Source organism: Sesamum indicum, linkage group LG11 (genome assembly GCF_000512975.1).
Source record: "Sesamum indicum cultivar Zhongzhi No. 13 linkage group LG11, S_indicum_v1.0, whole genome shotgun sequence".
NCBI classification, from domain to species: domain Eukaryota; kingdom Viridiplantae; phylum Streptophyta; class Magnoliopsida; order Lamiales; family Pedaliaceae; genus Sesamum; species Sesamum indicum.
In genome coordinates this window covers 5,737,729-5,765,365 of record NC_026155.1, presented here as the reverse complement: position 1 = coordinate 5,765,365, position 27,637 = coordinate 5,737,729, and the positions used below count along the sequence as shown (strand labels likewise).

At 34.0% G+C, this 27,637-nt stretch overlaps 1 protein-coding gene across 6 annotated transcripts; it reads left to right on the top strand.

Annotated features, from left to right (window-relative positions):
* Nucleotides 331-8,587, top strand: LOC105173380 (citrate synthase, mitochondrial). Of its 6 annotated transcripts, none has more exons than XM_011095092.2 (20): nucleotides 331-462; nucleotides 802-874; nucleotides 1,407-1,469; nucleotides 1,897-1,938; nucleotides 2,242-2,307; nucleotides 2,393-2,458; nucleotides 2,620-2,733; nucleotides 2,986-3,049; nucleotides 3,168-3,250; nucleotides 4,164-4,213; nucleotides 4,289-4,366; nucleotides 4,487-4,615; nucleotides 4,741-4,783; nucleotides 4,962-5,048; nucleotides 6,904-7,005; nucleotides 7,134-7,241; nucleotides 7,337-7,387; nucleotides 7,803-7,876; nucleotides 7,982-8,033; nucleotides 8,148-8,240. In XM_011095092.2, exons 2-20 carry the CDS (start codon nucleotides 824-826, stop codon nucleotides 8,238-8,240), a joined length of 1,416 nt encoding a protein of 471 aa, XP_011093394.1. In that variant the 5' UTR covers nucleotides 331-462; nucleotides 802-823. The 6 variants fall into 6 exon arrangements, with proteins under 6 accessions (XP_011093394.1, XP_011093395.1, XP_011093396.1 ...); XM_011095093.2 differs by having other exon boundaries at nucleotides 356-462; nucleotides 723-874; XM_011095094.2 differs by having other exon boundaries at nucleotides 429-547.

The following is a 27,637-nucleotide window of genomic DNA, read 5'->3' as shown; positions in this document are numbered from 1 at the left end:
GTGATTAGCACGCGGCCGTTAGGACTTATAGTTTTGTTATTATGTTATGGTATTATCATTTTAGATCCCGTAATTGTGAAAAAACAGTATTTTTAGTTTCATATATTGAACGACGACGAGTTCTGTTATGTTAAATATCTAATAGAAATGTACTATGAAATAAAAAATACTACTTTTTAAAATTTATAAAATTAAAAATAAATTATAGTTAATAATATAAAAAATTCTATATTATGGGACGAAAAATACTATTTTACCGTATACACGTGAAAATCCAACCGAACATTTTACCGTACATTGCCTACTTTTTTGGAAGTCAAAAGAGAAAACTGCACTCACCAGCAAAAGCCAAAATCTTTTATTTATTATAAAAATAAAACCGAAAAACACGACTTTTCTCGTTCTAAACTGCGTCCTGAAACACAATACTCCGTCCATAATCCATACGATCTTCTGCACACTGTAAGCCTTTCTCTCTGCTCATCTCCTTGAATTTCCACCATTTTCCTCATATAGGTCTTGGCTGGCTCGGCCGATGAATTTCTGTGTTAGTGTCAATTTTATTTCGTAATTCTAGTTATGGTTAGAACTTGTGGTAGTTGGATTTCAGTATGTTTTCTGCAAGCATACGTACGAGTTCCGGTTTCTTGCTTTTAATTGTTATATTTTGTTCTGTTGATCTGCTGATTTATTTTCTTTTCTTGTTTTTCTTGTGTTCATAGGATTATTGGTGGAAGTGGATAGTCATGCCTGGCGTTTGTGTAAATTATTTGACTGCTTTTTGATTGTTTTGTGGCGCAGTGAGTTTTGGTTTCCGTGACCAATGGTGTTCCATAAGAGCGTCTCTCTTTTGTCCAAGTTGCGTTCTCGTGCTGTGAGTATTTTCTGATGATTGGCGGTTATGTGTCGCTATTGCCGTTCTGATCATCTAAAATAAGTAGAGAAAACATCTGGCATCTGATTTCATGTGATTTTGTACTGATTCTGCTTTCATTAATTAGTAGTCTTTATCCTCTGCCTAAAAATGAGCGAGATATAATTTTATTAATCACTTTATAAAACCAAAGTGGTGAATAATTATCATAAACAGAATTATGTATAACTATGATATTAACTTGTATTTTGGAATTTAAATCACAATGAAAGCTCCTTTGTATTACAAACATATCTTGGAGACGTTTGCATAAAGATATGCGTCTACACTCCCAAATTTAATAAAAATAAGCATAACTATGATCTTTTGTAGTAAAAGTAGAGTTCAATTAAAATAAGCTATACAATTATGCAAGCACATGTTATTCAATTGGCTATCCTCAATCTCATTGTTTTATTAGATACAGGTATAATTTATTTGTTTGTTTCACTACGATCCCTCTTTCTTTAAACTTTGAATTGCTTTATAATAGGTCCAACAACCAGGTCTCCGCAATTCTGTCAGATGGCTTCAAGTCCAGACCTCCTCTGATGTTGTAAGGCTTCAATATCTTGTGACTTTTAGCTTTCTATTTGGAGCAAAGTTGTGGATGCACTGGGTCAGTAGATTGGTCAGATACACTAGTCACTATTTGGCAGCTTGAGGACTTGGGAGGTTCAAAGACCTCATTGCTTCAATCCCTGAAGAAGAGAATGGGGAAACAGTCAATTTGAGGATAGAAATATCATGAAAATAAATATCGTGATTTTAGTTGTGGTAAACATGATGTGAGGCTTAACTTAGATTCTGATAATAACAGAAGAAAGGGCTTAAAGAATGTTGTGGATTGCAGAATACCGATGTCATGTTATTTTTTAACTTAATACTTCCTCATCGAGAGTTATGATCCTTGCTGGTTTTCTTTCATGCTTTTGCTTGTTCTTCAAGCTAAGTTGCTGATGTTATTTACTACTTGTCTGTAGGACCTCCATTCTCAGCTGAAGGAATTGATCCCAGAACAACAGGTACTTTTTTACTAAGCTAGAAGTAACTGATTTATCTAACCACTGCTTTATTTTGACAGTCATGCTTCGTCAAATTGGTTCTGACTTTAATTTCCAATTACTGTATGCAATATAATCTTGTTGCATATTTATTAACATTCAAGAAACTGAAAAATCAAGAAAAGAACAAATGTATAGATATGTAGATGTATGCTTGTTTGAATGCCTCCCATCTTTATTTGATAATTGATCAGCGTGTTGATAGCTTAAAAGGTTCTTGGTTATATTGATGTTAACCACACACTTCCTGTTTATTTGTTGCAGGAGCGTCTAAAGAAACTTAAGTCGGAACATGGAAAGGTTCAGTTGGGGAACATCACCGTTGATATGGTATGTTTTCATGTTTTTATGTTCTCTGGCAAATTCTGCTGATTATTTGTTGGTAACTTAATTGATTAATGGTACATTTTCAAAGGTGCTTGGTGGCATGAGGGGAATGACGGGATTATTGTGGGAAACCTCATTGCTTGATCCAGAAGAGGTACACATCCTTTGGCTCTATTGTAGATTGTAAAATTGTGCAGCTTCCATCTTTCTGGGTGCATATCTCTTGCAGAACTTTTAAGGACTCTTAGAGAAGGTTTTGGCGTTATGTTATAATTACTTACCCATGCGTGTTAATTTTCACTTAAATTTTCTTAGGGAATTCGCTTCCGGGGATTGTCTATTCCTGAATGCCAGAAGTTGTTACCAGCAGCAAAGCCCGATGGTGAACCATTGCCTGAGGGTCTCCTCTGGCTTCTTTTAACAGGAAAGGTAGTTTATTTACTGTTTTAGTGTATTTTTTGATCTCTATGTGTTGGCTGTATGTATTACTAGTCTTACCTTTACGTGCTGTAGAGCATGTCAGGTTTATTTATGTACACCAAACTGTGCAACTAGCATCTTCTCTTAAGTTGACTCATTCTTGATCCCCCTTTTCTTAACTAATTGGCACTTCAAGTCCCCTGATCTCTTTGATAGTTTTAAAGGTTGATCTTCAGATTTTTGTACCTTCTCTTTAATTAGGTGCCAACAAAGGAACAAGTGGATGCATTATCAAAGGAATTGAGAAATCGTGCTACTGTCCCAGGTTTTCAGATCTTAAACTTATTTTTATCTGCTTAGATTATGATTTAATGGTAATCTAGTCTTTATCTTTATTTGTGCAAACTTTTCATAGTTGATTTGATTCTAATTTGTGATTGCAGATCATGTATATAAAACCATTGATGCATTACCTGTTACTGCTCATCCAATGACTCAGTTTGCAACCGGAGTCATGGCTCTTCAGGTTAGAACCTGGTCCTTGATGCATGTAGTCATTCTGAATGCTTGTTAATTGCCCATGTAGGATGCCTATATATTAATTCACTACTTAAGCTACTAATTATTATTTATTAACTAATTCCGTATCATCTTCACCACTTTACTGAAGCTTAAAGGGGAAAAAAGAAGCAGCAGCTATTTGAGATCTGGAGTTTCTTTGGGGAAAGAATAAGATACTAAGCCTAGAAATAGGGATCTTTTATGTTTATGTCTCAGCCATATTTTGGCTTTGTCATTGTCTTCATCATTGTGCAACTCATTGTTATGTTTAGGCACAAAATATTTCCGTTGAATATAATTTCCTAGGATTGCTAACTTTCTTTATGAGTAAAGACTAACTGTTTTTCTTCCATCGTGAATGAAATGTTTCATCGACTTAAGTGTTTTCTGAGCATAAAGCATTTTCTTTGGTCCTTAAATAACAAAAGATATTATTAATTGAATGAAGAGAGTTGGATATTCTGTCCTTGCCCTTTACCTTTATGATGGAGACCTGTCATCGCTTTTCAACTTTTTCACGCTCGACATACTTCTCGAGCACATTTGTCATTGACGTTGGTTTTCTTGCTAGTTCCTTGCTAGCTAGCAAGTTATGAAATATTCATGATGGACTGGTCATGAACTTATAGCTGACAATGCAAAATGGTTGCTCAAAGAATGATCTTGCTTGATCAGCTGCCCCTTAAATGTTCCTTTTAGTCTTGTCACTTGCATTGTATAATTGATTGAGCTCTTTATTTTGATAAAGTTGATCAAGTCAGTATCGCTGTTTATTGTGTTCCTGATTTGAAGTATCAAATTCTGGAAAGTGATTACCCTTCTTGACTTAATATATTGGATTTTTACTGAAAATTTATGTCATATTGTGTCTGCTTAAGGTTCAAAGTGAATTCCAGAAGGCATATGAGAAAGGAATCCACAAATCAAAGTGAGTTTTACTAAGTACTTATGAAACATCAACTTTTCTTTCTATATTCAAATGCTAATGGTTTGTCATTTTCAGGTATTGGGAACCAACATACGAGGATTCCCTTAGTTTGATTGCTCAACTTCCAATCGTAGCTTCCTATGTCTACCGCAGGTTGGTTAATGGATTTTATCTCTATTGCTTGAATAGAAAACATTTGTGTTTATATCCATGGTTAATTTGTTGTATGTTGTATTTATTTGTCCTCAGATAACATTTTATTGAATTGTGCAGGATTTACAAGAATGGACAGGTTATACCAATGGATCACTCTCTAGATTATGGTGGAAATTTTGCCCACATGTTAGGGTTTGATAATCCCTCTATGTTAGAGCTTATGAGGCTTTATGTCACCATCCACAGGTGTGTTTAGTAATTTATGAAATTTCAAATATGAACAATGTAGTAAAGAGTTTACAACGAATTCTAATTTAGATCCTGAATCAGCTTATCCATTTAAAATTTATGCCATTTGCTATTTGGTGCAGTGATCATGAGGGTGGGAATGTTAGTGCCCATACTGGTCATCTAGTAAGTGACTTCACATTTTCTGATCCTCATAAAAGGCCTAGGGTTCTAATGATTTGCTAATGCTTGCATCTGGTTAAACTTCCCTGAATGAATTTCTAAAGTTGATCTTTTCCGACATTCTGGACTCTCTCATTCACTGAATATTCTTGTATTTCTATCTGATTTTGTAATTTCTCAGGTTGCCAGTGCCTTGTCTGATCCCTATCTCTCATTTGCTGCTGCATTAAATGGTTTAGCTGGTCCACTTCACGGCTTGGCTAATCAGGTGTTCTTTTGCTGTTTGTTTGCCAATGTCCTTTTGGGTTTAGCCAAGCATGCATTCATTAAGTATCATTACTGATGCTGATGCCCTGTTGCATTAAACTCTTGCACCAATTTCTCGATAGAAATATTTGAATTAAAAAATTCACGTAATTGTCCACTGGTCTTCAATTTTGAATTATATATGTTATTGTGCGATTATTTTCTTCTGACTGAATGATTGATCTAACTTCTTTATTCCTATTTCTACATACAAGAGGATGGATATGTTATAACATGATAGTTAATTCAAGATACGTTCAGTCCTTACTGCTGTTGCAAATTTGTAATAGAGTAATACAGACTCCCATATTCCAGGGACTGAGTTGTGGGTGGTTAATCTATTCTTTAGGTGTTTGTGAAGTAGATTTCAAACATGCAAATCATGGTAAACTCGCTTGGTTGCTCTGTACAACTCCAAAACCTCGTGTAGATGTGGCCTTGAACACCGAAATGTAGTGGCAGGTGTTCTTGCGTTTAGTTAGGCGTCAGGTTTTCCTGTTACTTCACGATGAACAATGTGTGACAGTTGCAGATTATGTGCGTTGAAATGCTAATGAGCTCATGCAATGCCAATGCCCTGAAATAATAGTAATATCTATGCCTTTGTCTTTGATGAATATTTTAGATGAATTCACTGCTGGGTCATACTCAACTAAATTTTTCAAAGCTCCTTCGTTCCTCTGGGTGGGGAAACCATTGTATATGAGTATGATACCCAAAACCAATGCTTTCACCTTCAGATTAGAAGTTGTGACTCAGTTTTGGATACTCTGAAACATCTTTTACTTCTGCAATTTCTACTGCACTACTATATGATGCAAAGATGAAAGATTACAATCTCCTAATGTGATTCTGTGAAGTGAAAAATACAGGAAAACCTAGTTCAGGTCATAAGTAGTTGCTTAAAACATTTCATAAAGTGGGTGAAGGGGTGTGGCTTCGATATGACAGAATAATGTACCTTTCTGAATTTTGCACTCAGTATAGAAGAGTGACTATCATAGTGGCATTTCAGGCTCCTAGGATTATCTTGGTTCGGGCATAAAACACTTGTGGTTCGCAAGTTATAAAAGCTTAAATTGAAATCATTCCTGGAGTAACAAGGTTTGCTACTGACCTAAGTTGTAGAAAAATGAATGCTTAATCTTTTTAACAGTGTAATAATTTAGTTAACCTTTCTCTTTGGTGCGAGTGGGACCGTTTCTGCTGTTATGGAATCAGTAATATTCCAACTCTGATCACCCCAGATTTTAATGAAGTCAAGGAGGAAGTACTTTCCAAATTTCCAAATAAAAGGAGTTTAAATTTGCAACTTCTATTTTAGAACAGTAGTGCACCTGGGGAACTTTGTGGTACATTGAAGGATGGTGAAAAAAAAAACATACATCCTGAACAGGATTAGGTAATCTCCAGTGGCATCAGCTGGTATTTTCGTTTCAACGACTTGTTTCCTGAACACGTCTCTTTCTCTTAATGGCATGGTTGTCTTAGCAGCACAGTTAGATGTTACCTGAGAGATTGATGCCTCTTACTGACCAATCAATTGATGATTCTATTCATGCTATCAACCTGCAATAATAATGAGCTATCACTCTTTGAATTAGGGGTACTTTAAATATTATAGTGTCTATTCTACTTTTTGTATAAATACCATTTTTTGAATAATGAATGCCATACATCCCCCAATCCAAAAATCCATCATCATTTTCGATATTAGTGATTCAATTTCCTTTTCCTATATGCTTTTATCTTTAATGTAACTGCTATACCCTCAATGATGTCTCATCTGTAACTGAGATTCTTCTGTGTTATTAAAGGAAGTCCTGCTATGGATCAAATCTGTGGTAGAAGAGTGTGGGGAAAATGTCAGCGAAGAACATCTGAAAGACTATGTCTGGAAGACATTGAATAGTGGAAAGGTAGTAACTTGACGTTGAAATTTGCAATTTATGACTGTGTACCGCAATTTGCTTCACATTTAATGCACTCAGATCCTACACTTTTATCTCCTTAATGTGAGTTTCTCATCCTTGCATTCCTATTGCAGGTTGTCCCTGGATTTGGACATGGAGTTCTGCGCAAGACAGATCCAAGATACACATGCCAGAGAGAATTCGCACTAAAGCATTTGCCTGATGATCCATTATTTAAACTGGTTGCTCTTGATAACAAGATATAGTTGTTGCTTCGAACATGACCATGTGCATTGGCATATATCTAATTACCCCCCATTTGCATACTTTTGCGCAGGTTTCCAATCTATATCAAGTAGTGCCCCCTATACTGTTGGAACTAGGCAAGGTAAGTCATGACTAGTTTATAAATTGTGAAATTTCCTTTAAGCATGCCTGGGGAGTATCACTGTGCTTCAAATTGATTAAAAGCCAACAATTACAGAGGAACGGAGAGAGAGATGAAATTGAATAACCTATCATGTTCTGATGTCTTATCATCCTCGTTCTATCTGCAGACTTTTTCATGAGACAACTCTGACATAGTGATTAATGATTATTGCTTGCTTAGCCAATGTCCTACTGCCAAACTATCCTGCAATGCTTGCTTTATGTTCAATTTGTTTCTCATCTTTAGATACTGCAAATGAACCTGTTTTTCTTTCTACTTTTGCGCCAGAGATCATTGATGAATAGTAATGTCCTACAACCTTATATCGTCATTTTATACTGATTATATTGCATCCGGGGTCCAACTCTTGTAGGTGAAAAACCCTTGGCCCAATGTAGATGCCCACAGTGGAGTTTTGCTCAACCATTATGGTTTAACAGAAGCAAGGTATAATTTCTTCTAATATCTTCCATTGGTGGACAGTTCTTCTGTACTATATGTTAAAAAAAAAAGAAAAGATACATGTGACAGTTTTGTTGTTTTTGTTGACAGATATTACACTGTACTCTTCGGTGTATCAAGGGCTATAGGCATTTGCGCACAGGTTCGATCTTCCACATCAGATCTCTTTCTTTCTAGTACTTGTTTTTCTTCTACTTCTTCTGTCTTTTTGGTTTTTCCTAAACATTGTTTTTGTTTCCTTTTTTTGTTGGATTAGCTTATATGGGACCGAGCTCTAGGACTGCCACTCGAGAGGCCTAAAAGTGTGACAATGGAATGGCTTGAGAATTACTGCAAGAAAGCAGCTTAAAAGCTTCAAACTTCCACAAAGACATAGAAAACCGCAGTACAATTCTTAAAAATAGTTTGCCAGAGAAAATCATTTATTTTGTGGAGAAAGCAAAGGTTACGGCATATTTCAGTTATATCCCAGGGTATGTTTGATTTGGACGATTATTTTTACCGTTATCCCCAAATTTTTGATGTAATCTAGTGGCGCGGCATGTTGAATTTACTACTAATTTATAGACCCGTGGTACAATAATAGGTCGATACCACGATGTTACCCATACTTTTGCTAAATTTTATGCAATGGAATGGGGAGTTTGTTCTTCAAACTTGTACCATCCAAAGAATGGTTGATTTGTGTTGCCTACATCCTCATAAGTGGTCACAGTGGCCAACAATTTGAAATATTATTTAGACTCTGAGGCATGAGAATAGTCAAGAATTTGAAATATTGTTTAGTCCTATGTAATGGTGGTTGGAACTAACTTGTTGGACAGGCATGAGAAGTAACTTTTGTATAGATTTTTTTGTTGGATTAGTCGATGAGATTATTTTTATGCTGTTAGTAATGTCAAGTGATATACTTTCATTTGAATGAATTTGATATATTTTTTTATTGTTAATGATGTTAAGTAAAATATATTTTTAATTTATGTGAAATTGATAATTAATTAATTATTTATTACTTTAGAACTTATGTCTTATCAGTACATTATGAAAAGAAAATTAGTTATCGATAATAAGAAGAAAGTTATACATGTTCATATATATATATATATATATATTTATGAAAGCATGAATGGTCATAAAAGCTTCTTTTATTTTTTGATTTATTTAAATTAATCTTATATTAATATTATTCTTAAAGAAATTTCCTAGCATAGATATAAATGAGAATTAGTTAGATCGCTTATCATATTAAAATAGGTTAGATGACAAATGAAAATAAAATATCATGTAAAACAAAAATTTTGAAGAGTAAAACAGGTTAAAAAAAAAAGAAGAATGAATTAAATCACTTATCCGCAGTAAAAAAAGGCACATTTGATTTGTAGTAAGATAGACTAAAATGTAATTTTGACATTTGAGGTGCAACTATTATGTATGTTATATGATCTTTTTCATTCATCTATAAAATAATTGAACAAACTGTCAGTGTATAAGATTTTAATTTTTGTAACAATATACAATAGAATTTCTCTTTGTAAAAAAATATTACAAGATTTAAATGCTACTCCTAAACAATCACCGTATCATTTCTCCTAAAAAAGAACAGAAAAAGGCAAAAAAAAATGGGCACAAAACCATAAATAAACATTATATACTCTTAGAAAAAGTGTGAACAGAAAAAAGATCTAAAATTTTTGTATTATATATTATAATCTTATTAATATAATTACTAATAAGAACATAATAGGTAATGTAAATATAGTTATTAATTAAGTAATTCAATAAGTTATTTAAGTTTTTTCAATTATAGAGGTGGTGAAACTTATCCAAATAATAACTACTTTGTGTTTATGCAAATTCATCAATTTAATTATGGATATCCTCTTTTTGAGTTCTATTACCTATTTAGTCATGATATATTTATTTAACTGAATAATTATCTAAAATTTTTATATTATGTATTATAATCTTATTAATATAATTACTAATAAGAACATAATAGGTAATGTAAATATAGTTATTAATTAAGTAATTCAATAAGTTATTTAAGTTTTTTCAATTATAGAGGTGGTGAAACTTATCCAAATAATAACTACTTTGTGTTTATGCAAATTCATCAATTTAATTATGGATATCCTCTTTTTGAGTTCTATTACCTATTTAGTCATGATATATTTATTTAACTGAATAATTATATAATTATTTTAATATAAACTTAAATTTGTAAAGATATATATTATATCTTGAAATAGTAAAAATATTTATAGTCAAATAAATTTTTTTTAAAAATAAATGGATTATACTGGAGTAAATTAATAATTTTGGCACAATCTTTTTTTCTTAATTTTGAAATTGTGATATAAAGAGAAAAATTAGAAAAAAAAAAATAAGAGAAGCAATTCTATTACATTATGTATCTTCTTTTCGTGTTTTTTTTTTTAAATAGTGCCAATTAATAAGATATAAATTGCAATAAAATTAATAGTGAAACAATGAAGTGCATCGATACATCTCTATGTTATTTTATTAATAGATTTGGTGGATATAAGTATTATACACATGTACTATAGAACATCAATAGTAATAAAAAAATTTATGTAAAAATACAATATTTCTTGTGCAATATTTTAGCAAATATTAGGATAGAGAATATAAGACATTATAAACACAAATATTTTAGCAAAAGTCTTATAGAGATACGAACTTATTAAAAGATTGATAATAATCTCAAGAGTATTACATACATTCTCATAGTTTCACCAACTTTTAATTGATATATATTGTTAATACTTGAAAAAAAAAATAATTTCACCACGTTTAGTAGAAATATATATAAGTTGAATTTATCATCTATATATCCAAATATTGTGTGACAATCATGAAAAAAGAAATTTAATAATCATGTACTTAAATTATAAGTTATATCAATTGTTAGGCTACTTTTTTATTAGTTCTAATCGCCATGCTATTAAAATTTAAATTTGTTAAAAAATTATTTTTAAATGATTAGAAGCATTTCACCTGTCTAGCTTATAGAATTTTAATTTTTTTCACCTATATATATGTGTTCTATTAGTTAAGACTATTTTGCATTTTCGAACATGCCACTAAAATTAACATATTTTAATCACAATTCAAATTTGATTTGAATTTATATTTTATTTGCGTTATAGTTTAATGCCCCCTCAAATATTTTTTTCAAATCCCAAAGTTAAGTTTGTGGGCCCCACTATGCAACCCAACGGGTCAGGCCCTGCTTGCCCGAGAGCAAGGTATAAGACCCATAAAACTGTTTTCTTTTCCTAACCTGATAGGCCCAAGAAGTAAGCTCAATACAGCAACCCAATTCATAATACAGCAGAGCGACCACGTCATATAGGTGGCTGACCTGTTAAGACATATGGTAGTAAAAAATCTCCAGATAACTCTGCGAACGTCTATAAATTGAGGTATGATGCATTCTTTTTGGAAACACAAGCTATCACTCTCAAATTCTCATATTCTTTCTCATTTTCCAAGCTATTTTCAACATAATCTTGGCACTCCATACGATTTTCTTTACTTCCATATCATTTTAACCATTATTCTCAGTTTGATATAATTTTTGGTTTATTTCTTCAGTAAGAACGTTAGAATTTTCATGAAAATCTTTCAACTTTTTTGGTGCTATTGAAATTCGGTACACATCATCGGAACCATGTGACAACGGAGGGAAAACAGTTAACTCCCTGCTGTAGCTGGTTCAGCCATTCCACCTCCGCAACAAGTTGAAGGAGGACTCCACACCTCCCATCCAGTCTTCGATCCAATATCTATGCTTACTACTCTCCATCCATTGCTAGCTGAACAGCTTAGCAATTCATAATGAGACTGTCCAGATAGCTCTCTGGAGCACCCAAGCTAGCGGAGCAAGACAACCTTCCCAATTGGGGAAAAGAGGAACACCTAGTGAGCAAGGAACCAACAAGCAAGTCCCTACTGGTTTCTAAGAGGCTGATCCTGTATTTGTCGAGCCTACTAGTAAGGAGGTGGTTCTCCAAGGACCTCCCGAGAGTTGGCACTCTCTCATGAAAAGAATGACAAAATTCCACTAAGGGGTTATGAGAGAAGCCTCGCTCTTGGAGCGTGGTATTCTCTTCAGCGCTGACATCATCGGAGAAGAACTCCCTGTTCATTTTAGGGTGCCCTTTCACCTTCTCACCTACAAAGGTACTACCGACCCTATTGAGCACATTCCGATGTTTGAAAAAGCAGCACTACTGCACAGGTATACTGATGATATTAAATGTCGTGTATTTCTTTTTACACTAATCAATTCTGCTCAACAATGGTTCGACCAGCTTCCAGTTAGATCAGTTAGATTTTTTGCAGAATTTAGATACTTTTTCTATACCAGTTTGTTAGCAACAAGTGTTTATTTGCCATTTCCAATCTTTATTAAATAATATTAAATTGATGAATACGGTAAGAATTCATCAAGTTGGTAGTATGTTTCAATGTGCTTAACATTAATATTGAACGGGGTTGCAATGTCACAACAAAATGCCTACAGATCGAAAGGTAAAACCCATAGAGTTGGGCTATGCATGACAGCTATGAAACCAACTCCCGAGGATTGATTTGAAAAGTTCCAATTCGATGACTTCAGGACAGAGCATCGAGGATCCTACAGAGACTTACACTAAGTACTGCAGCTGTGTTTTATCGGCAGGAGATGTAGGTCGTATGTGTAGTTTAGTGGGTCAGTTGGCAAGGTAGTCAACTGACTGAACTGACTCACGAGAATTATCATGTGGAAACCTCTTAAGGCTTGTTTGGTATGATTGAAATTTTCGATTTTGATAGTACGTGATTAGTCCTTGGACTTGAGGAATCATGGCAGTCAAGTGCGTACAAAGGTTGTATCTTGGATTTGGTGAGGGGTGGCTGTGTCGTGAGGCATGGTCATCATAAGTTTTATCCAGTACAGTCGGAGTATGTAGCGAGGATAGTGGATTCCAAGAGAGGACCTTCCCCTGTTAGTATATGACAACGAGATCTCTTATGTGTTATGAGATAGTTTAGACTATTCAAATCTATGGCCATAGAGATTGATTGAGTGGGACGGGATTTCCTAGGACGATCAGTAGAGTAAACGCATCTCGAGTTTCAAGCATAGTTGCCTAGTTAAGGATGGAAACCGACGCCCAATTTCATGTCCTAAAATGATTGACAATAGGACCGTACTCGTATGGATTCAGAGCTTAAATGTTCACGCCATATTTCACCTAGTCTAATTGGAAATAATTAATTAAATCAAATTTAACTAATTGTGTTGGTCATAAACGCCCGAGTCTAGTTGAGGGTGAACCTAAAGAGTCACACCCTACCACTATAATGGGATGAAATTAATTCTAGAAGAGTCGGATTAATTTAATTAGATTAAATTAATCTTTGGAGAGAATAAATAATTGGATCATTTATTTAGACCAATCCATTGGATGAATGACTTGAAATTTAACTAATTAGATTAATTAAAATTTCAAATTAGCTATTAAAATTAATTAAATTAATTTTATTGGGTTTGGTCTGATTTATACATTAAATTTATAAATTGAAAGAGAGATAATAAGAGGCTTGGATCCCTTAATTGGATTAAAGGATATTTTAATGTTAGGCTTGTAAATTAAACAAGGTTTGACTTAAAGTTCGTTAGACGTGGCTTGATTTAATTTTAATTGATGAAGCCTGGTCCATTAAAATGCAAGCCCAAGGCTTTGGTTAGACCATAGTTAGGTAAAGAAGGACCAAAACCCCTCTTTGGGTTTGGTGTGGCCGAATTGGTGCCCTAGGGTGCACCAACCTCGGCCATAAGGTGGCATTTTGGTGAGGCTTTGTTTTAGGGTCTTGACTAGGTGACTCCATGTTGAATATATGACTAAGTCATAAATGAAGCACCCAAAACTCTAACCACACTATGATGCACAACCAGCAACCTCTTTTCCTTGTTTTCTCTATGATTTTCTCTCCAAAAATCCTCTCAAGATCTTAGAGATCGAAAGAAGAATAAAGGATCCAACGTTAATCAATAACGTTGTTGATTCTTTGCACTTGTCTGGAGGTTTTGCTAGCATGAAATCTCCACATCCTTTAGTAGTGTTGTGAGTCTTTGGAGGATCTCTAGATTGAGATCTCGCCATGGACGGATCCAGAAATGGATAGAAATTAATGCTTGTAGCTGAACAAGAAAGACGACGAGGTTAAATTCCATTTACTTTTTATACTTCTCGTTTTCTTGTATTTTTCTATGGCCTTTGTATTATTTGTACACTGAAAGCCCGGGAAAAGATCAAGACTACACCTCTTGATTGGGATTTAATTGTATGTTGAATCGTTAGTTTTTGAATTTTCGCACTTCCACCGCGCTTCCCGGGTCGATCCACTTGTTTCAGCAAGAAGTGCCAAAAGTCGGCCATCAGTCTCTTTGGAGTAAAGCAAGAGGAAAATGAGACATTAAGGGCGTAAATGAACGCTTTAACAAAGCCATCCTAGAGGTTCTAGCCACGTATCTAGAAGTACTGATTAGTGCTATGTAAGGGCTTCCTAGGGAACCTCTATTTGAATCACAGGCCATGAAGCCCATTTCTGACTTCTACGGCCTATTAGCTATGGCGGACAAGTACATAAATTTAGAGGATGCCCAACTAATGAAGAAGGATAATAACGCCATAAAGGAATGGACCAGGAAGAACCATCCTCTCACAGGAGCAGAGGGGGAACCCAGAGGACGGTTTAATCCCCTCGATCCCAAAAAACAAACATTACACCTCGCTCATAACCAGCCCGACACAAATGCTCATGCCTATAGACCTACTCCCTACTCTGTAGTAGCCTAAGGGTTTCGAGGAGGGACCCCAACTTCCTATATCTAAATATTTTCGTCGGTACCACAGGAAGTATGAGCACGATACCAACAGGTGTCGCCAGCTAAGGTATGACATATGACGACTGATCAAAGCTGACTACCTTAAAGATTACATCGACAAAGATCGATGGCATGAGCAAAGGGATGGGCGCTCCTGGCATCTTGCTCTTTGTTATACATATTTATATACTGGTATTTAGATTATTATAGAAAAGAAAAAAAATGAGAAAATAAAATCTTAATGTGAAGCTGCAATTTTTTGTTTTAAACTTGTTGGTATTATTGCAATGTCGTTTGTGTGTATCTGTAACAATGTGTGTTTGTGTGAGCAAGTGTTCGAGTGTGTATGTTTTCTCTATGTTTGTTTGTTTCTGTGTTGTTGTATGTGTTGAGTGTGTGCACGCTTGTGTGTTGTTGTGTATGTGTGTGTATATATATATAGTATAATATTATTGTTGCTAATATTACTTTTTTGTTTGTGTAAATACAACTAATACTCAATAATTGAGAAAAAGAAATACAATGGAGAAAACCAACATATGTCAAATGAAGTTGATGATGAAGATCCAAATCAGTTCGAAGAAATAATTTACATTTGGAGAATTATTGATGCCTAAAATAATTACTACAAACAAAAGGAGTTATTGGGACGAATCTTTTGGAAGGCAAAAATTTGTTCCAATTTCTGTTGCAATTTAGGCCAATTTTGGAACGACTTCGAAAGGAGTTGGAACAGAAGGTCTTTGCATTGGCACCTTGCACGCCCCAAAAATAGGACTCGTACTTTAGGCCTTATTCTCGCGATCCAATTGAAACCATAACAACAATATAGTCATCAAAATTGCAACCTGATAACTAGAACAACTACGAGTCGTGACCATTCAGCTTTCTTCCTAATCACCTTGCTCTCTTCCTATGTCACCTAGATCTTGACTTCTCCACGTTACCACATCTAGAAGAGGAAATTTAAAATACGTAAGCAAAAGTTTAATGAGGCCATGCGTGGGTGCACGTGGAAGAAAATAGTCATAATAGAAAAATGGATCAAAATAGTCGAAACATATTACATTGACTGGCAAAATATCAGTTAGGCCTGCCATCACATGATCACCATCTTATGTCTCCCGAAAGACCATTTACTACCTTATCCTCCATGTAGGGAGCAAATCCACAGCCGCACTGAACTGGTCATGAGTAGGTACATGGGCAACACCAATCATTTGCAGACAATATCTAGCTTGTTTATGAAGGGATACCCAAGTAGGAATTGAAAGACGAAGCTTCAATTGGCAGTCCAATGCTACCCCTAGGGTGCCCCACAAATCGTCCAGCCCCGGGGCCATTAACCACTTCATAAGGACCACGTGATCAAATTCATAAAACCAATCGAAAAATCATAGAGAAAATAGACCATTTAAACATCCTATGCATATTGAATTTTATGACGAACCACATAATTTCATTATAAATGGGACCTCCTGGATATTCATATGGATTCTAAAGGTGGCTTACAACGCAAGATTATACTGAATAGCAGAACACCACATGATCAACATAATAATTCCGTCATAGCATTTACCTCCATAAAGTTCCAAAAGCCCATTTCAATCCAAATAGATAACCAAGTATCATATTAATTTCCATAACAATTTCAAGAAATAAGAAAGACCACTTATTTTATACGTATGTATGGCCATGCACGATAACATATAATATTCCTCCAATTATGCAAATACAAAATAATTTTAAATGGCACTCATTGTAAAGCCCAAAGCAGGACTACCGTCCATAGGATGATAAGGAAACTGAGTGCATAATTTTATCTACAAGTGCATCATATTATACCAATATCCTTAAAATTATGAGCACGGTAGCAGCTTAAACCTGAAAGTAGTTATATACAAGTTATATCTATATTCTTGTACTGAACCAAACAACGGTATTTGAAACTTGAAATCACATCCATATCTATTATAATTTCTGTAAATTTTATTTAATTAATTAATTCAATATATATATATATATATATATGTAAATATATGATGACAACAATTAGAGATGACAATATATGTGGGCTTTGGGCCTCACACTACCGTCTCTCACTCTTATATTTCAATTTTCTCATTTTTTTTCTTTTAAATTTTAATAACTTTTATTAAAATTTATAATTTAATCCCTTAATTTCTAAACTTACATGATTTCACCCTAGAAACTTTATAAAGTTTCAATGTAACTCCTTAAAGTTTGATTATATTCAAATTATACCCTATGATTTATTTTCTAATCAATCTGAGACTTTCTAATCATCACAAATTAATTAATTATGTTTCATATATATAATTATTATTTACTTTCAATCCCAAATTAACTATAATAAACTTTTTATAAATAAACCTTAAGTAAGGAACAGGTGAAGAAAACTAAATCTCAGGGTGGAAATATATTAATTTGTTCAAGATGATCCATAATATTTAATATAATATATATATATATATACGTGGTGTCACACTTTTCCTCTGTTAAAAAAGTTTTAACACATATCAACTTATTCTTTGAAGCTCTTTCATGTTTAGTAAATAATTGTGTAAAGATACAAGTAGTTTATACTTACATGGTATGCGCCTTAGAGTCTTGATATTAATACACTAGACAAGATTTTAATTGGTCATCTTGCAACTTGACATGTCACGACATACTCGAACCTCGTATTTACAATTACAATATGTATATAATATACTTGTCGTGCCAATAAGGTCCTAATAATTCTATTCCTAAGTTTTTTCCGTCAATCTTTAGATACATGTTAACCCCCAACTTCAGACCCAATCTATCTATACTTTGTTCATTATTTCACGTAGAGGCATTCTATACAAGGTCAATCATTCTTTAATCACTTGAATAAGATTATCTAATCATTACTTTTCAAATCCTCTACTTTTAGTGTTGAGATTTTTATAATGAACCTAATACAAGACATAAGCTATATGCGGGCTTCTTTCTTTCGCGCTCTCTTTGGCCTCTACTAGCCCACATTGGTTGCGGAGGGTATCTTTGATAAGGCCGGGAAGGGTTGACTGACTTCCCATGTCCACAAGGGAGCCAACCAAGGAAGGTCCCTGGAATTCAAAATGATAAGCAGGCAATGGGTTCTGGGTTGGGCCCTTTAAAGCTGAAAGCCAGATCAGCTTAAACAGCAGCAAGCGAGTTCTTTGGCTGATTATACAGGAGAGATTGACTACATTAGACAAGACTTGGTTACAACATTTTGGAACATAATGCACATTGTGTGACGATCATGCATAAGGGTCACATTCTTGCTTCTTTTTCGAATTTACATATGCTACTCGAGTTAATAAACATATTCCAATATTCATCAAGTGGAATTAGCCTTAAATGGCAGCAAGACATTTAGTTGGCAACTAGGAAATGTAGAAAAAAAACATCTTATGAATGCAGCTAATTGAGCTGTCTTGGCTTCAGCGATGGACCACATATGGCCGGGAAAACTACTTATACATTATAAACCATCATCATTAGAGGTAGTTTTATCTTTAGAATATGGAGAATAGCCTAATAAAACAAGTTTAATTGCATGATTTCTGAACATTACGTTAAATTTATGAAATTTACCATTCACCAAATACAAAAATTGGTTGAACACCAGCAATGTCCTCTCATCCCTCCAATAATTTTTACAGAAGTTCAAATCATCTCTCAAGGCATCCTAGTAACATTATGTACATAACATTTAATTGGTAACCAGCTAATCCCAAGACAACAACTATAGATTCAACATCACTAATGATGGTTACTCATATCGAAGCTATGTCAACCAATCAATACCACACTTGTCATATAAGTTCTTTTCCATATATGAAAACATAGTATGTCTCTAAAGAGTCCTTATCAAATTCAAAACTAGTATGCAACCCGAACTTGTAATATTGTCATAACCTAAAGGAAGCTACCATAACAAGATTAGTGACATGATTTCTCTACTCAGTACTTAAATTGTAGTACATGCATATTGATCGGCCACTCAACAGTGATCTATAACAATTTTACCACTGAAAAAATCCAAAAATCCCAAATAAATTATGATTTTGAATTTTAACTCTAATCCGATAGTCGGCTTACACCTTACGTTCAAAGATCTTGTCCTAGCATAGCCTAGACAATAACCTAAGCTTTGATACCACCTTGTCACGCCCAAAAAGTAGGACTCTTACTTTAGGCCCTATTCTCGAAACGCGATCTAACTGAAACCATTACAACAATATACTGATCAAAATTGCATCCTGATAACCGGAACAACTACGAGTTATGACCATTCAGCCTTCTTCCTAATCACCTTGATCTCTTTCCTATGTTACCTAGATCTTGACTTCTCTACGTTAGTATCTGTATCTGGAGGAGGAGATTGGAAGTACGTAAACGAAAGCTTAGTGAGTCCATGCGTGGGTGCACGCAGAAGAAAGTAGTGATAATAGAAAATTCGATCAAAATAGTCGAGACATATTATATTGATCGGCAAAAATATCGATCAGGCCTATGAAGACCGTATCAGGCAAAGACCGTATCAAGAAAAGACCGTCACATGATCACCACCTTATGCCTCCCGAAAGACCATTTACTACCTTATCCTCCATGCAACAACCCCCTGACCGCATTGAACTCGCCATGTCTAGGAATATGGCTGCCCCAATCACTTGCAGACGACCTCTAGCTTGCTCATGAAGGGATACCCAAGTGAGAACTGAATGAAGAAGCCTAAACTAGCAACCCAATACCTAGCGTGCCCCGCGAACTGTCCAGATCCAAGCCCATTGATCGCTTTGTAAGGACCATATGATCAAATCTATAAAACCAGTCGAACAATCATATAGAAAATATACTATTTAAACATCAAATGCATATTGAATTTTACGACGAATCACACAATTTTAATATAAACGGGACCTCTTGAATACTCATATGGACTCTAGAAGTGGTTCCTAATGCAAGTTCATACTGAATACTAGAATACCATATAAGTAGCACTTAAATCCATAGAGTTCCAAAGGCTCATTTCAATCCAAATAGATAACCAAATATCATATTAATTTTCATAACAATTTCAAGAAACATTGTAGAATCGCCGCAAGAAAGACCACCAGTTTTATACCTATGTAACATATAATATTCCTCCAGTTTTACAAATACAAATATAGTTGTAAATGACACTCACGATAGAGCCTAAAACAAGACTTGTCTCGATGGGATCACAAGAAAACTGAGTGGATAATTTCATCTACAAGCCCATCCTATAATACCAATATCCTCGAAAGTATGAGTACGATAACAACTTGGACCTAAAAGCAGTTATATACGAGTTATATTATATTCTAGTAGAAAAAACAACGGTATTTTAAACCTGAAATCGCATCCATATCTATTATATTTTCTGTAAAATTTTGTTTAATTAATTAATTGAATATAGTTGGCAGCTAATCAAGAAAAAGTACAATTAGCCAACTATACCAACTCATAAGTAAATCTAGTATTCTTTATTGTTTGTAATTTATCGTATTAATCGAATTGAAATTAGTTAAACTTAAATAATTAATAATTAGTATTTGTATAATCCACATGGTGAATGAATGGAGAATTTTATAAGCTTCTCATCCCAGAGACTATTAATGGTAATTATTCTTATTTTTATTTACTCAATGTCTAATTTTACTAACTAGAAAAATACAATTATATATGTGATGCAATTACTAAAGCTGCACCCGAACAATAGATTCATTTTAAATAATATGTTAAGTTTCAACAAATAAAATATTAAGTGTATTTAATTGCTTGCAATTAATCAGTATAAGCTAATTGAAGGATCAAATGATTATTGATTAAAAACTAAATTAGGCAATTAACTAAAACGAGTTATTAGGAAATAACCAATTAATTAAAAGTAACATCACTTAACATATAATCTATCTTCAATTTGCAAATACATATATATATATATATATATAGGGGATAACAATTAGAGATGACAACACGTGTGGGTTTTGGGCCTCTCAGCGCCGCCTCTCACTCTCATATTTCAATTTTCTCTTTTTCTTTTCTTTTTTTTAAAAGGTCCTAATATTAAAATTTATAATTTAATCCCTTAATTTCTAAACTTACATTATTTAGCCCTAGAAACTTTATAAATCTTATAAGTATGAACATTCAATTACCATATTCCTTCTTAGTGAACATACTACATTTTTTTTATAAATTTTATGCAATTCGATTAGGTTGCAACACTAATGTTAATAATTCGTTTTATACATTTAGATGTTGTAGACATATTTTTTTATAATTCTTTTAAAATTTAAAAGTAATTTTAATAAATTATTTTGGAATGTCATTTGGGACGATTTTGTTATATTCGAGACCTTTATTGTTATTATTTTGATTAAATTCTATTTTTTCGGACGACAATTGCAACTATTCATATCGTCCCAAATGCCGCGTCTATTTTAATTGGGATTTAGCCATTAGAAATCCCTAAAAACCCCTTTTCCCCCACTCAAAGCAACATTTTTCTCTCTCCCTCTCACGACGTCACCGCCGACCACCGTCCATCACCACCACCATCCACCCACACTAGAGCTTTAAGTTGAGCTTTTTCAAGGTACATCATACTTTTTACCTTAAAAATTATAAACCCACAACCAAAATCATTCTTTCTTCCATACTTATTCTAAATGTGTTTTTAACTGGAGTTTGTGATGTATATATTGAATTTGGTTGCTTTCGTCAACTGTTTCATTTCGAAATAATGTGAGATTAAATTGTGTTTGACCCATTATTTTGATGTTAAAAGTATATTATTTATCTTTGATTTTTTCTGTTTGAGTAGGTTTTTCTGAGATTCGGTATGAAAAACATCTAAGAGCATTATGCACCATACACCACCATCACTCTCCACAACTTTAAGTAGATTAAAATATAAGATCAAAGATATTAATCGGATAAAAAAACACTTAATCCAACAAAGGTTAATGGTCGATTTTAGAGAGAATAGAGATAAAAAGTAGAAAGATACAACAAAGAAAGAGGGGAGAGAAAAGCAGAAAAGGGGGATAAAAAAACAGGGGAGAAAAACAAATAAAAAATTGAGACGATCATGGGCTGAAAACTTGAATGAGCGTAAAGAATTAAGTATATATCTTTTAATATAAAGTCCAAATATATCTTTTACAAAAATGGCCTTTCTAATGTCGATCTTTGATAACATATAAATTTTGGGATTATATAATTCGAATATGAATTTTTTCTAAAAAATTAATTATTTTATTGAATTATTATATATATAATTTAAAAAATTATTTATGTATTTAGTAGTGCGGTTTGATTTTTAGCGGTTTTTTAAATTTTAAATTAAAACCAAATCAATAGTGTAGTGCAATTTTACTCTAAATTTAAAAGTACTGTTTGAAAAATATATCATAAAAAATGGTTCGTTTCGGTTTGACTGGGCCGATTTTGGGCGGTTTTAAATTTTTTTGATTGCCCCTAATCTTCGGTATAAAAAAAAATGCGAAGAAATTTCTAGTAAATTATTTTAAGTGGCAGAAATGAAAAACATGATGGATTCATAACTAATGGGCATAAATATTCCATCTTTCTGATATATTTGTATGAAAGACCCTCATTCTCTCATTCTGGTTTAGTTCAATGCATATTGCTAATTTTATATATTATAAATATAACTATAATTTAATTTTATACTAATGTCCTATCTACCATTTTTCCTTGATTTTGTGGTCAAAGGTCCTAATAGGTATCTCTGTGTTGTCTGGGCAGATATGCCACCGTCAACGGTATCGCAGGGGGTCCTCTTCAATGAACGAGCACAAGAGAAAATTAGTAAGTAAATTAGATTTAGTAAAACTTTAAATATTTTTAATAATAAACTTTTTACAAATTTCTAACATTTTTAAATATCTGTGTAGGAGACTCAGCTCAAGCGTCCACCTCTGTGAATGGAGGTATTTACTGACTGTTGCAAGAAGAAAGTGAACGGCGGCTGAGTGGTTCACGCGTAGAGGAGGTGGCGGTAAGTTACATTTCTTTTTTTTTTTCCTCTTAAAACAAAAAAATTAATTATTTACTAATGCATCATTTCTTACTTATTTTCTGGAGATATATCAGAAGATGCTCAAGGAGCGTGCTCTCCAATCAACGCCATAGGAGGAGGGGTACCTCATCAGCTGCTAGTGCCGCACCACTAGAGGAGGAGCAGCTTTGGGCCATAGCAACCAACTTAGGGTAGGAAGCAAGGCCAAGTCTTTGGCATGGGGTCTGAGGCGTTCACATCACATCTCGCTCGCTCGTGGACCAAGGACCACAGAGCATCAACGTCCACTGCCGCCTTGCCGCTAGAACCTCCCGTCTCAACACAGCTTCAAGAAATCAAGTTTATATTGGTCGTGATCTTTGAAAAGATGGGAATCCAAACGTTGCTCCTCAACTATCCACCGGCAGTCCCACCTCATCCTCAGTTGTTGATGCCCCAACCAAGGAATCCATGCAGCAACTGACCCGGGATGCAGCAAACCCTTAGCTTACCTACCAGCATTCGCCCCAGCCGTTAGATTAGATTTTTTATGTTTTTTGAAATTCAAATTAGATTGCATTTGAAATATTTTGGCTAATTTTAATTTTTTTTGTATGAAAATATTGTCTTTAATAATAAATTAAATATAATATTAACAAAAAGTATAAACACAAAAAAAGAAAATAAAAAGTATTTTAAATTAATTAAAATTAAGGACAATATTTGAGACGACATTATATCCCTAATAGAAAAAGAAAATATGTCCCAAAAGCTGTCCCAAAAAATCGTTCAAAAAATAATACGTTTGATTCAAAGAAAACATGTCCCAAACACTGTCCCAACAACTATTCCAAAAATAATATATCTGATTTAAAAGTTTCATCCCAAATCTATATTTCAATTATTCAGCCTTTGGATATATTTCGAATGGTCTTGTTATGCTATCCTAAATTCTATCTCAAATTTTGGGACGGTTGGTAGAAGCCATCCCAAAATCGTCCGAAATATTTTTGGGCGGGGCTTTTTGAGGCGGACATTGTTTCATCCCAAAGTCATCCCAATGCCGTCCCAAAATTCGCCCAATAAGGCATTTATCTTTTGTAGTGAATAAAATACCGTCTATAAGCTCTATAGTAGAAGAATTGGAGATTCGATTGGTAGTTGGTCAAGTAATGAAAAGTATGAAAGATGCATATTTATTATATTGTAAATCTGCACATCCCAAAGGATTTAGTGTTAAAGAGAGTGACCAATGTTATTCTTTGGGCACTAACAAACTCCAAGCAAAAGAATTTGAAAATTCTTGCCCTGGTACCAAAGATGAAAAACATTCAAATGAGAGAATACTATTATATCAAAAACTGGTGATCGGGTCTGAAACAAATGATATGGAAGTGCGATCACGATCACGCCTCGTTCCCGACCTCAAAAGATTTCTGTGGATCAGAAAAACACGTCAGCTAGTCGAGTAGGTCCCTGACGTAGACACTCTGACGCCCAAGTTAGATTTTAGGTCGAAGAATGTGTAATAAAGAAAAGCTAGATTATTATCAAAATCTCAATTACCTCAATTGGTTTGATTTCTGTATATTTATATGGTCTGAATATACCATGTCGGGTTGCCACGTGTCAAGATCACGGGCCTTGAGCCCTTAATCAGGCAGCTCATCACTGATCACGCATCCGAATCGCGCTAGAGCCTAATATCGCGATCTTGTCCGTCAATCATGCAAATTATATAACTGGATTCCCTCCTCGCCTTATACAGAACCGAGCTTGACTTAACAGCATATAATGTCATTTTTACCCTTCATTAAGGGTATATCGATCTTTTTGTAATTCTTCCCTCATCAACTGGTGACTTGAACTCAATGTAAAGTAAGGATTAGAGTTGGCGTGAAAAAGAGGGAGAGTGGAGAATAACTAGATTTGTGATGGATCATAATCATGAGATAGTTGTAGCTGATCAAACACTTTTATTGAGATCATCACATAATATTTCACATGCTCAAAGATCTATCTTGGAAGCATTGATAAATGCCTGAATACCTATTGCTAGTGTTGTTCTTACATGGAAGGGGAAGCTCAAGCGCTAAAGCATTTAGGATTTATTTGAAAAGATGCATATGACCATTTTTCTCGATTAAGAAAATATACAAAATTGAGAATGGAGATGTTTCTGAGTTGTTGCAGTATTTTGTGAATAAGGCTAACAACTAACCTTTTTTCTATTGGAATATGCAAGTAGATGATGATAACAGAGTGATGAACTTTTTCTATAGAGACCATAGATGTAGGATTGATTTGAATATTTTGGAGATGTACTTTCTATTGATACCACTTAATGAACAAATAGATACAATTTGATATGTGTACATTTTGTGGGTATAAATCATCATAATCAAAATGTGATGTTTGGTTTAGCTTTCATGTCAGATGAAACTGAGAGTTCCTTAAGTGGTTGTTCAGGATATTGCTTGAGTCCATGGGTGATAAACAACCTTAAACTATTTTTACAGATCAATGTGAAGCAATGATGAATGCAGTTGACATAATATTTTCATGTGCTCATCATCGGTTGTATCAATGTCATATCAATCAAAATACTCCCTCACATTTAGGCAGTTTGAATAATGATTAAGGGTTTAAGCATTTGTGGAATAAGTGTACGCAATGTTGTAAATTCGAAGAAGAGTTTGAGGTATCATGGAAAAGTATGATTGATCATTATGATCTTAGTAGTCATAAATGGTTGAATGGCATGTATCCTTGAAACACATATGGGCTACGATATTTAGTAACAACAAGTTTAGTACCAGACTTTTCGCTACATCTAGAAGTGAAGGAACAAACTCGATGTTGAAAAAAAAAAAGTGGCAGACCAATTTTTTCGTACAATCTGTTCTTAATTATGAAAAGATTCAGAAACCTTGGTTTGCAAATGAAAAGATTGAGGACACGCGTTGTCGCTATGGACGATTTGGAACATAACCTACTATTACACCATGGTGCTGAGGTATATACACTTAATGTATTCAACCTGTTTCAAGTAGAGTTATTTGAATCTTTGAACAATGAATTCATAGAACCACCTTCACATATTGGTAACTTTTTCTGTATTCAAAATGAAATCTTATGGTGAATTCTCAAGGTTCAGAATGGTGATATTTGATAGGCAATAGGAGAAAATTAAGTATAGTTATCACAAATTTGAGTTTATGGGCGCATTGTGTTGGCATATTTTAAAAGCCTTAAATTATATGAATGTATATTCTATACCTGAGAAGTACATTAAGAAAAGATGGAGCAAGATTGTGAGAATAGAGTTTCTCACGAAGGAAGTGCGTGTGGAAGTGACGAGAGGGGAAGTAGAAATATTGTCTCTGATATCGTATTTGTCAATCAAAAAGTGAGAAAGACTTATGATCTTGTTATGCAATGCAAAGCTCATGAAGAGACAATAATTATGTTGACAGAAACTTTTGATAGTGTTGCTGAAAAATCAAGTGCTTGGCTTGCAAATTTGAGTTTAGATGATTCAGCTGCTTCTAATGGTTTAGTTGATGAAGATAATAATCAGACAAATGAAGTGCATATCCATAATCCTCTTTATGTTAAGTCAAAAGAAATTACAAATAGTTGTGTTCAATGCCATTTAGACGATAAGAGCAAAAAGAGAAAGAAAAAAGGGATTGGCGAAACTTCAATCATAAAAATCATTAATCTTTTCTCTTATGTGTTTATGCTTATATATAATATTATAGAAATAAAGGGAAAAGTTACAAAACAGAAAGGGAACAACTCACAAATGACTAAAGATGATCAATGTCCTTCCCAAAAGGTTATGCCTGTCTAAGTATGCCGTATCGTAGCCATCTAGTTTATATTCAATTGTTCCATATTTCAGCACAACACATCTAGATGGTACTTGCCAACTGATCAATATCCCTATTGGTAATTGAAGTAATTTTTAAGACTCAAATAATGGAGAGCTCGTTGTGGTATGATTTTCAAGAGGAAAGACCACTTGAAAGCAAGTGTTTAATTTTTTTTTTTGGATTAAATCTAACCCTTCAAATGGAATTAGTGATAGTCCATAATGTCTTCGCATTTCCGGATTAACTTTCTGTGCATAGTCCTCTATGATAAACATGTATGGAGTGTCAATGGATGTACTTGCCAGAGTGTAAGCGGTTGATAGATTTGCTAGATGTGCGCCATAGATGGACTGATCTCTTCACTCGCATCATATGTGCTAATTGATCCTACACGTACAATGGATACTGTTAACGTGAAAAATTCATAATTTCCCTTGCAACTTCATGGTGTTTGATCCTCATTTGTCAGAATGACTATAAATCAGTTCCAACATTGTCGCAATTTATTTTGAGTTGTTCCATTCTGTCAGCCTACAAACATAATTTTACGATATCAAATATATTATCTTTGTAATTTTATCAACTAAAAAAACATACAAAATGCTTACCACATATTTTCAATCATTTGGGTTTGCAGGACGATATCGTTGTGTGTTTCTTGATCCAATATCATGTGATATTTGATTTCGGGTAATTTAGTGATAACAATTCATATAATTAGGAATAGTACCACGAGCCTTCATGGGGCTCCTCCTCTTTTTGAACTTTTGTTTCCTCGGCTTGTTCCATTGGTGGCTCTTCACCAGTAGCTCTTTCATGTCACACAGTGATGGCATTGACTTGTTCTTTTGGATTTTTCTCTATGTCTCTTGGGAGTT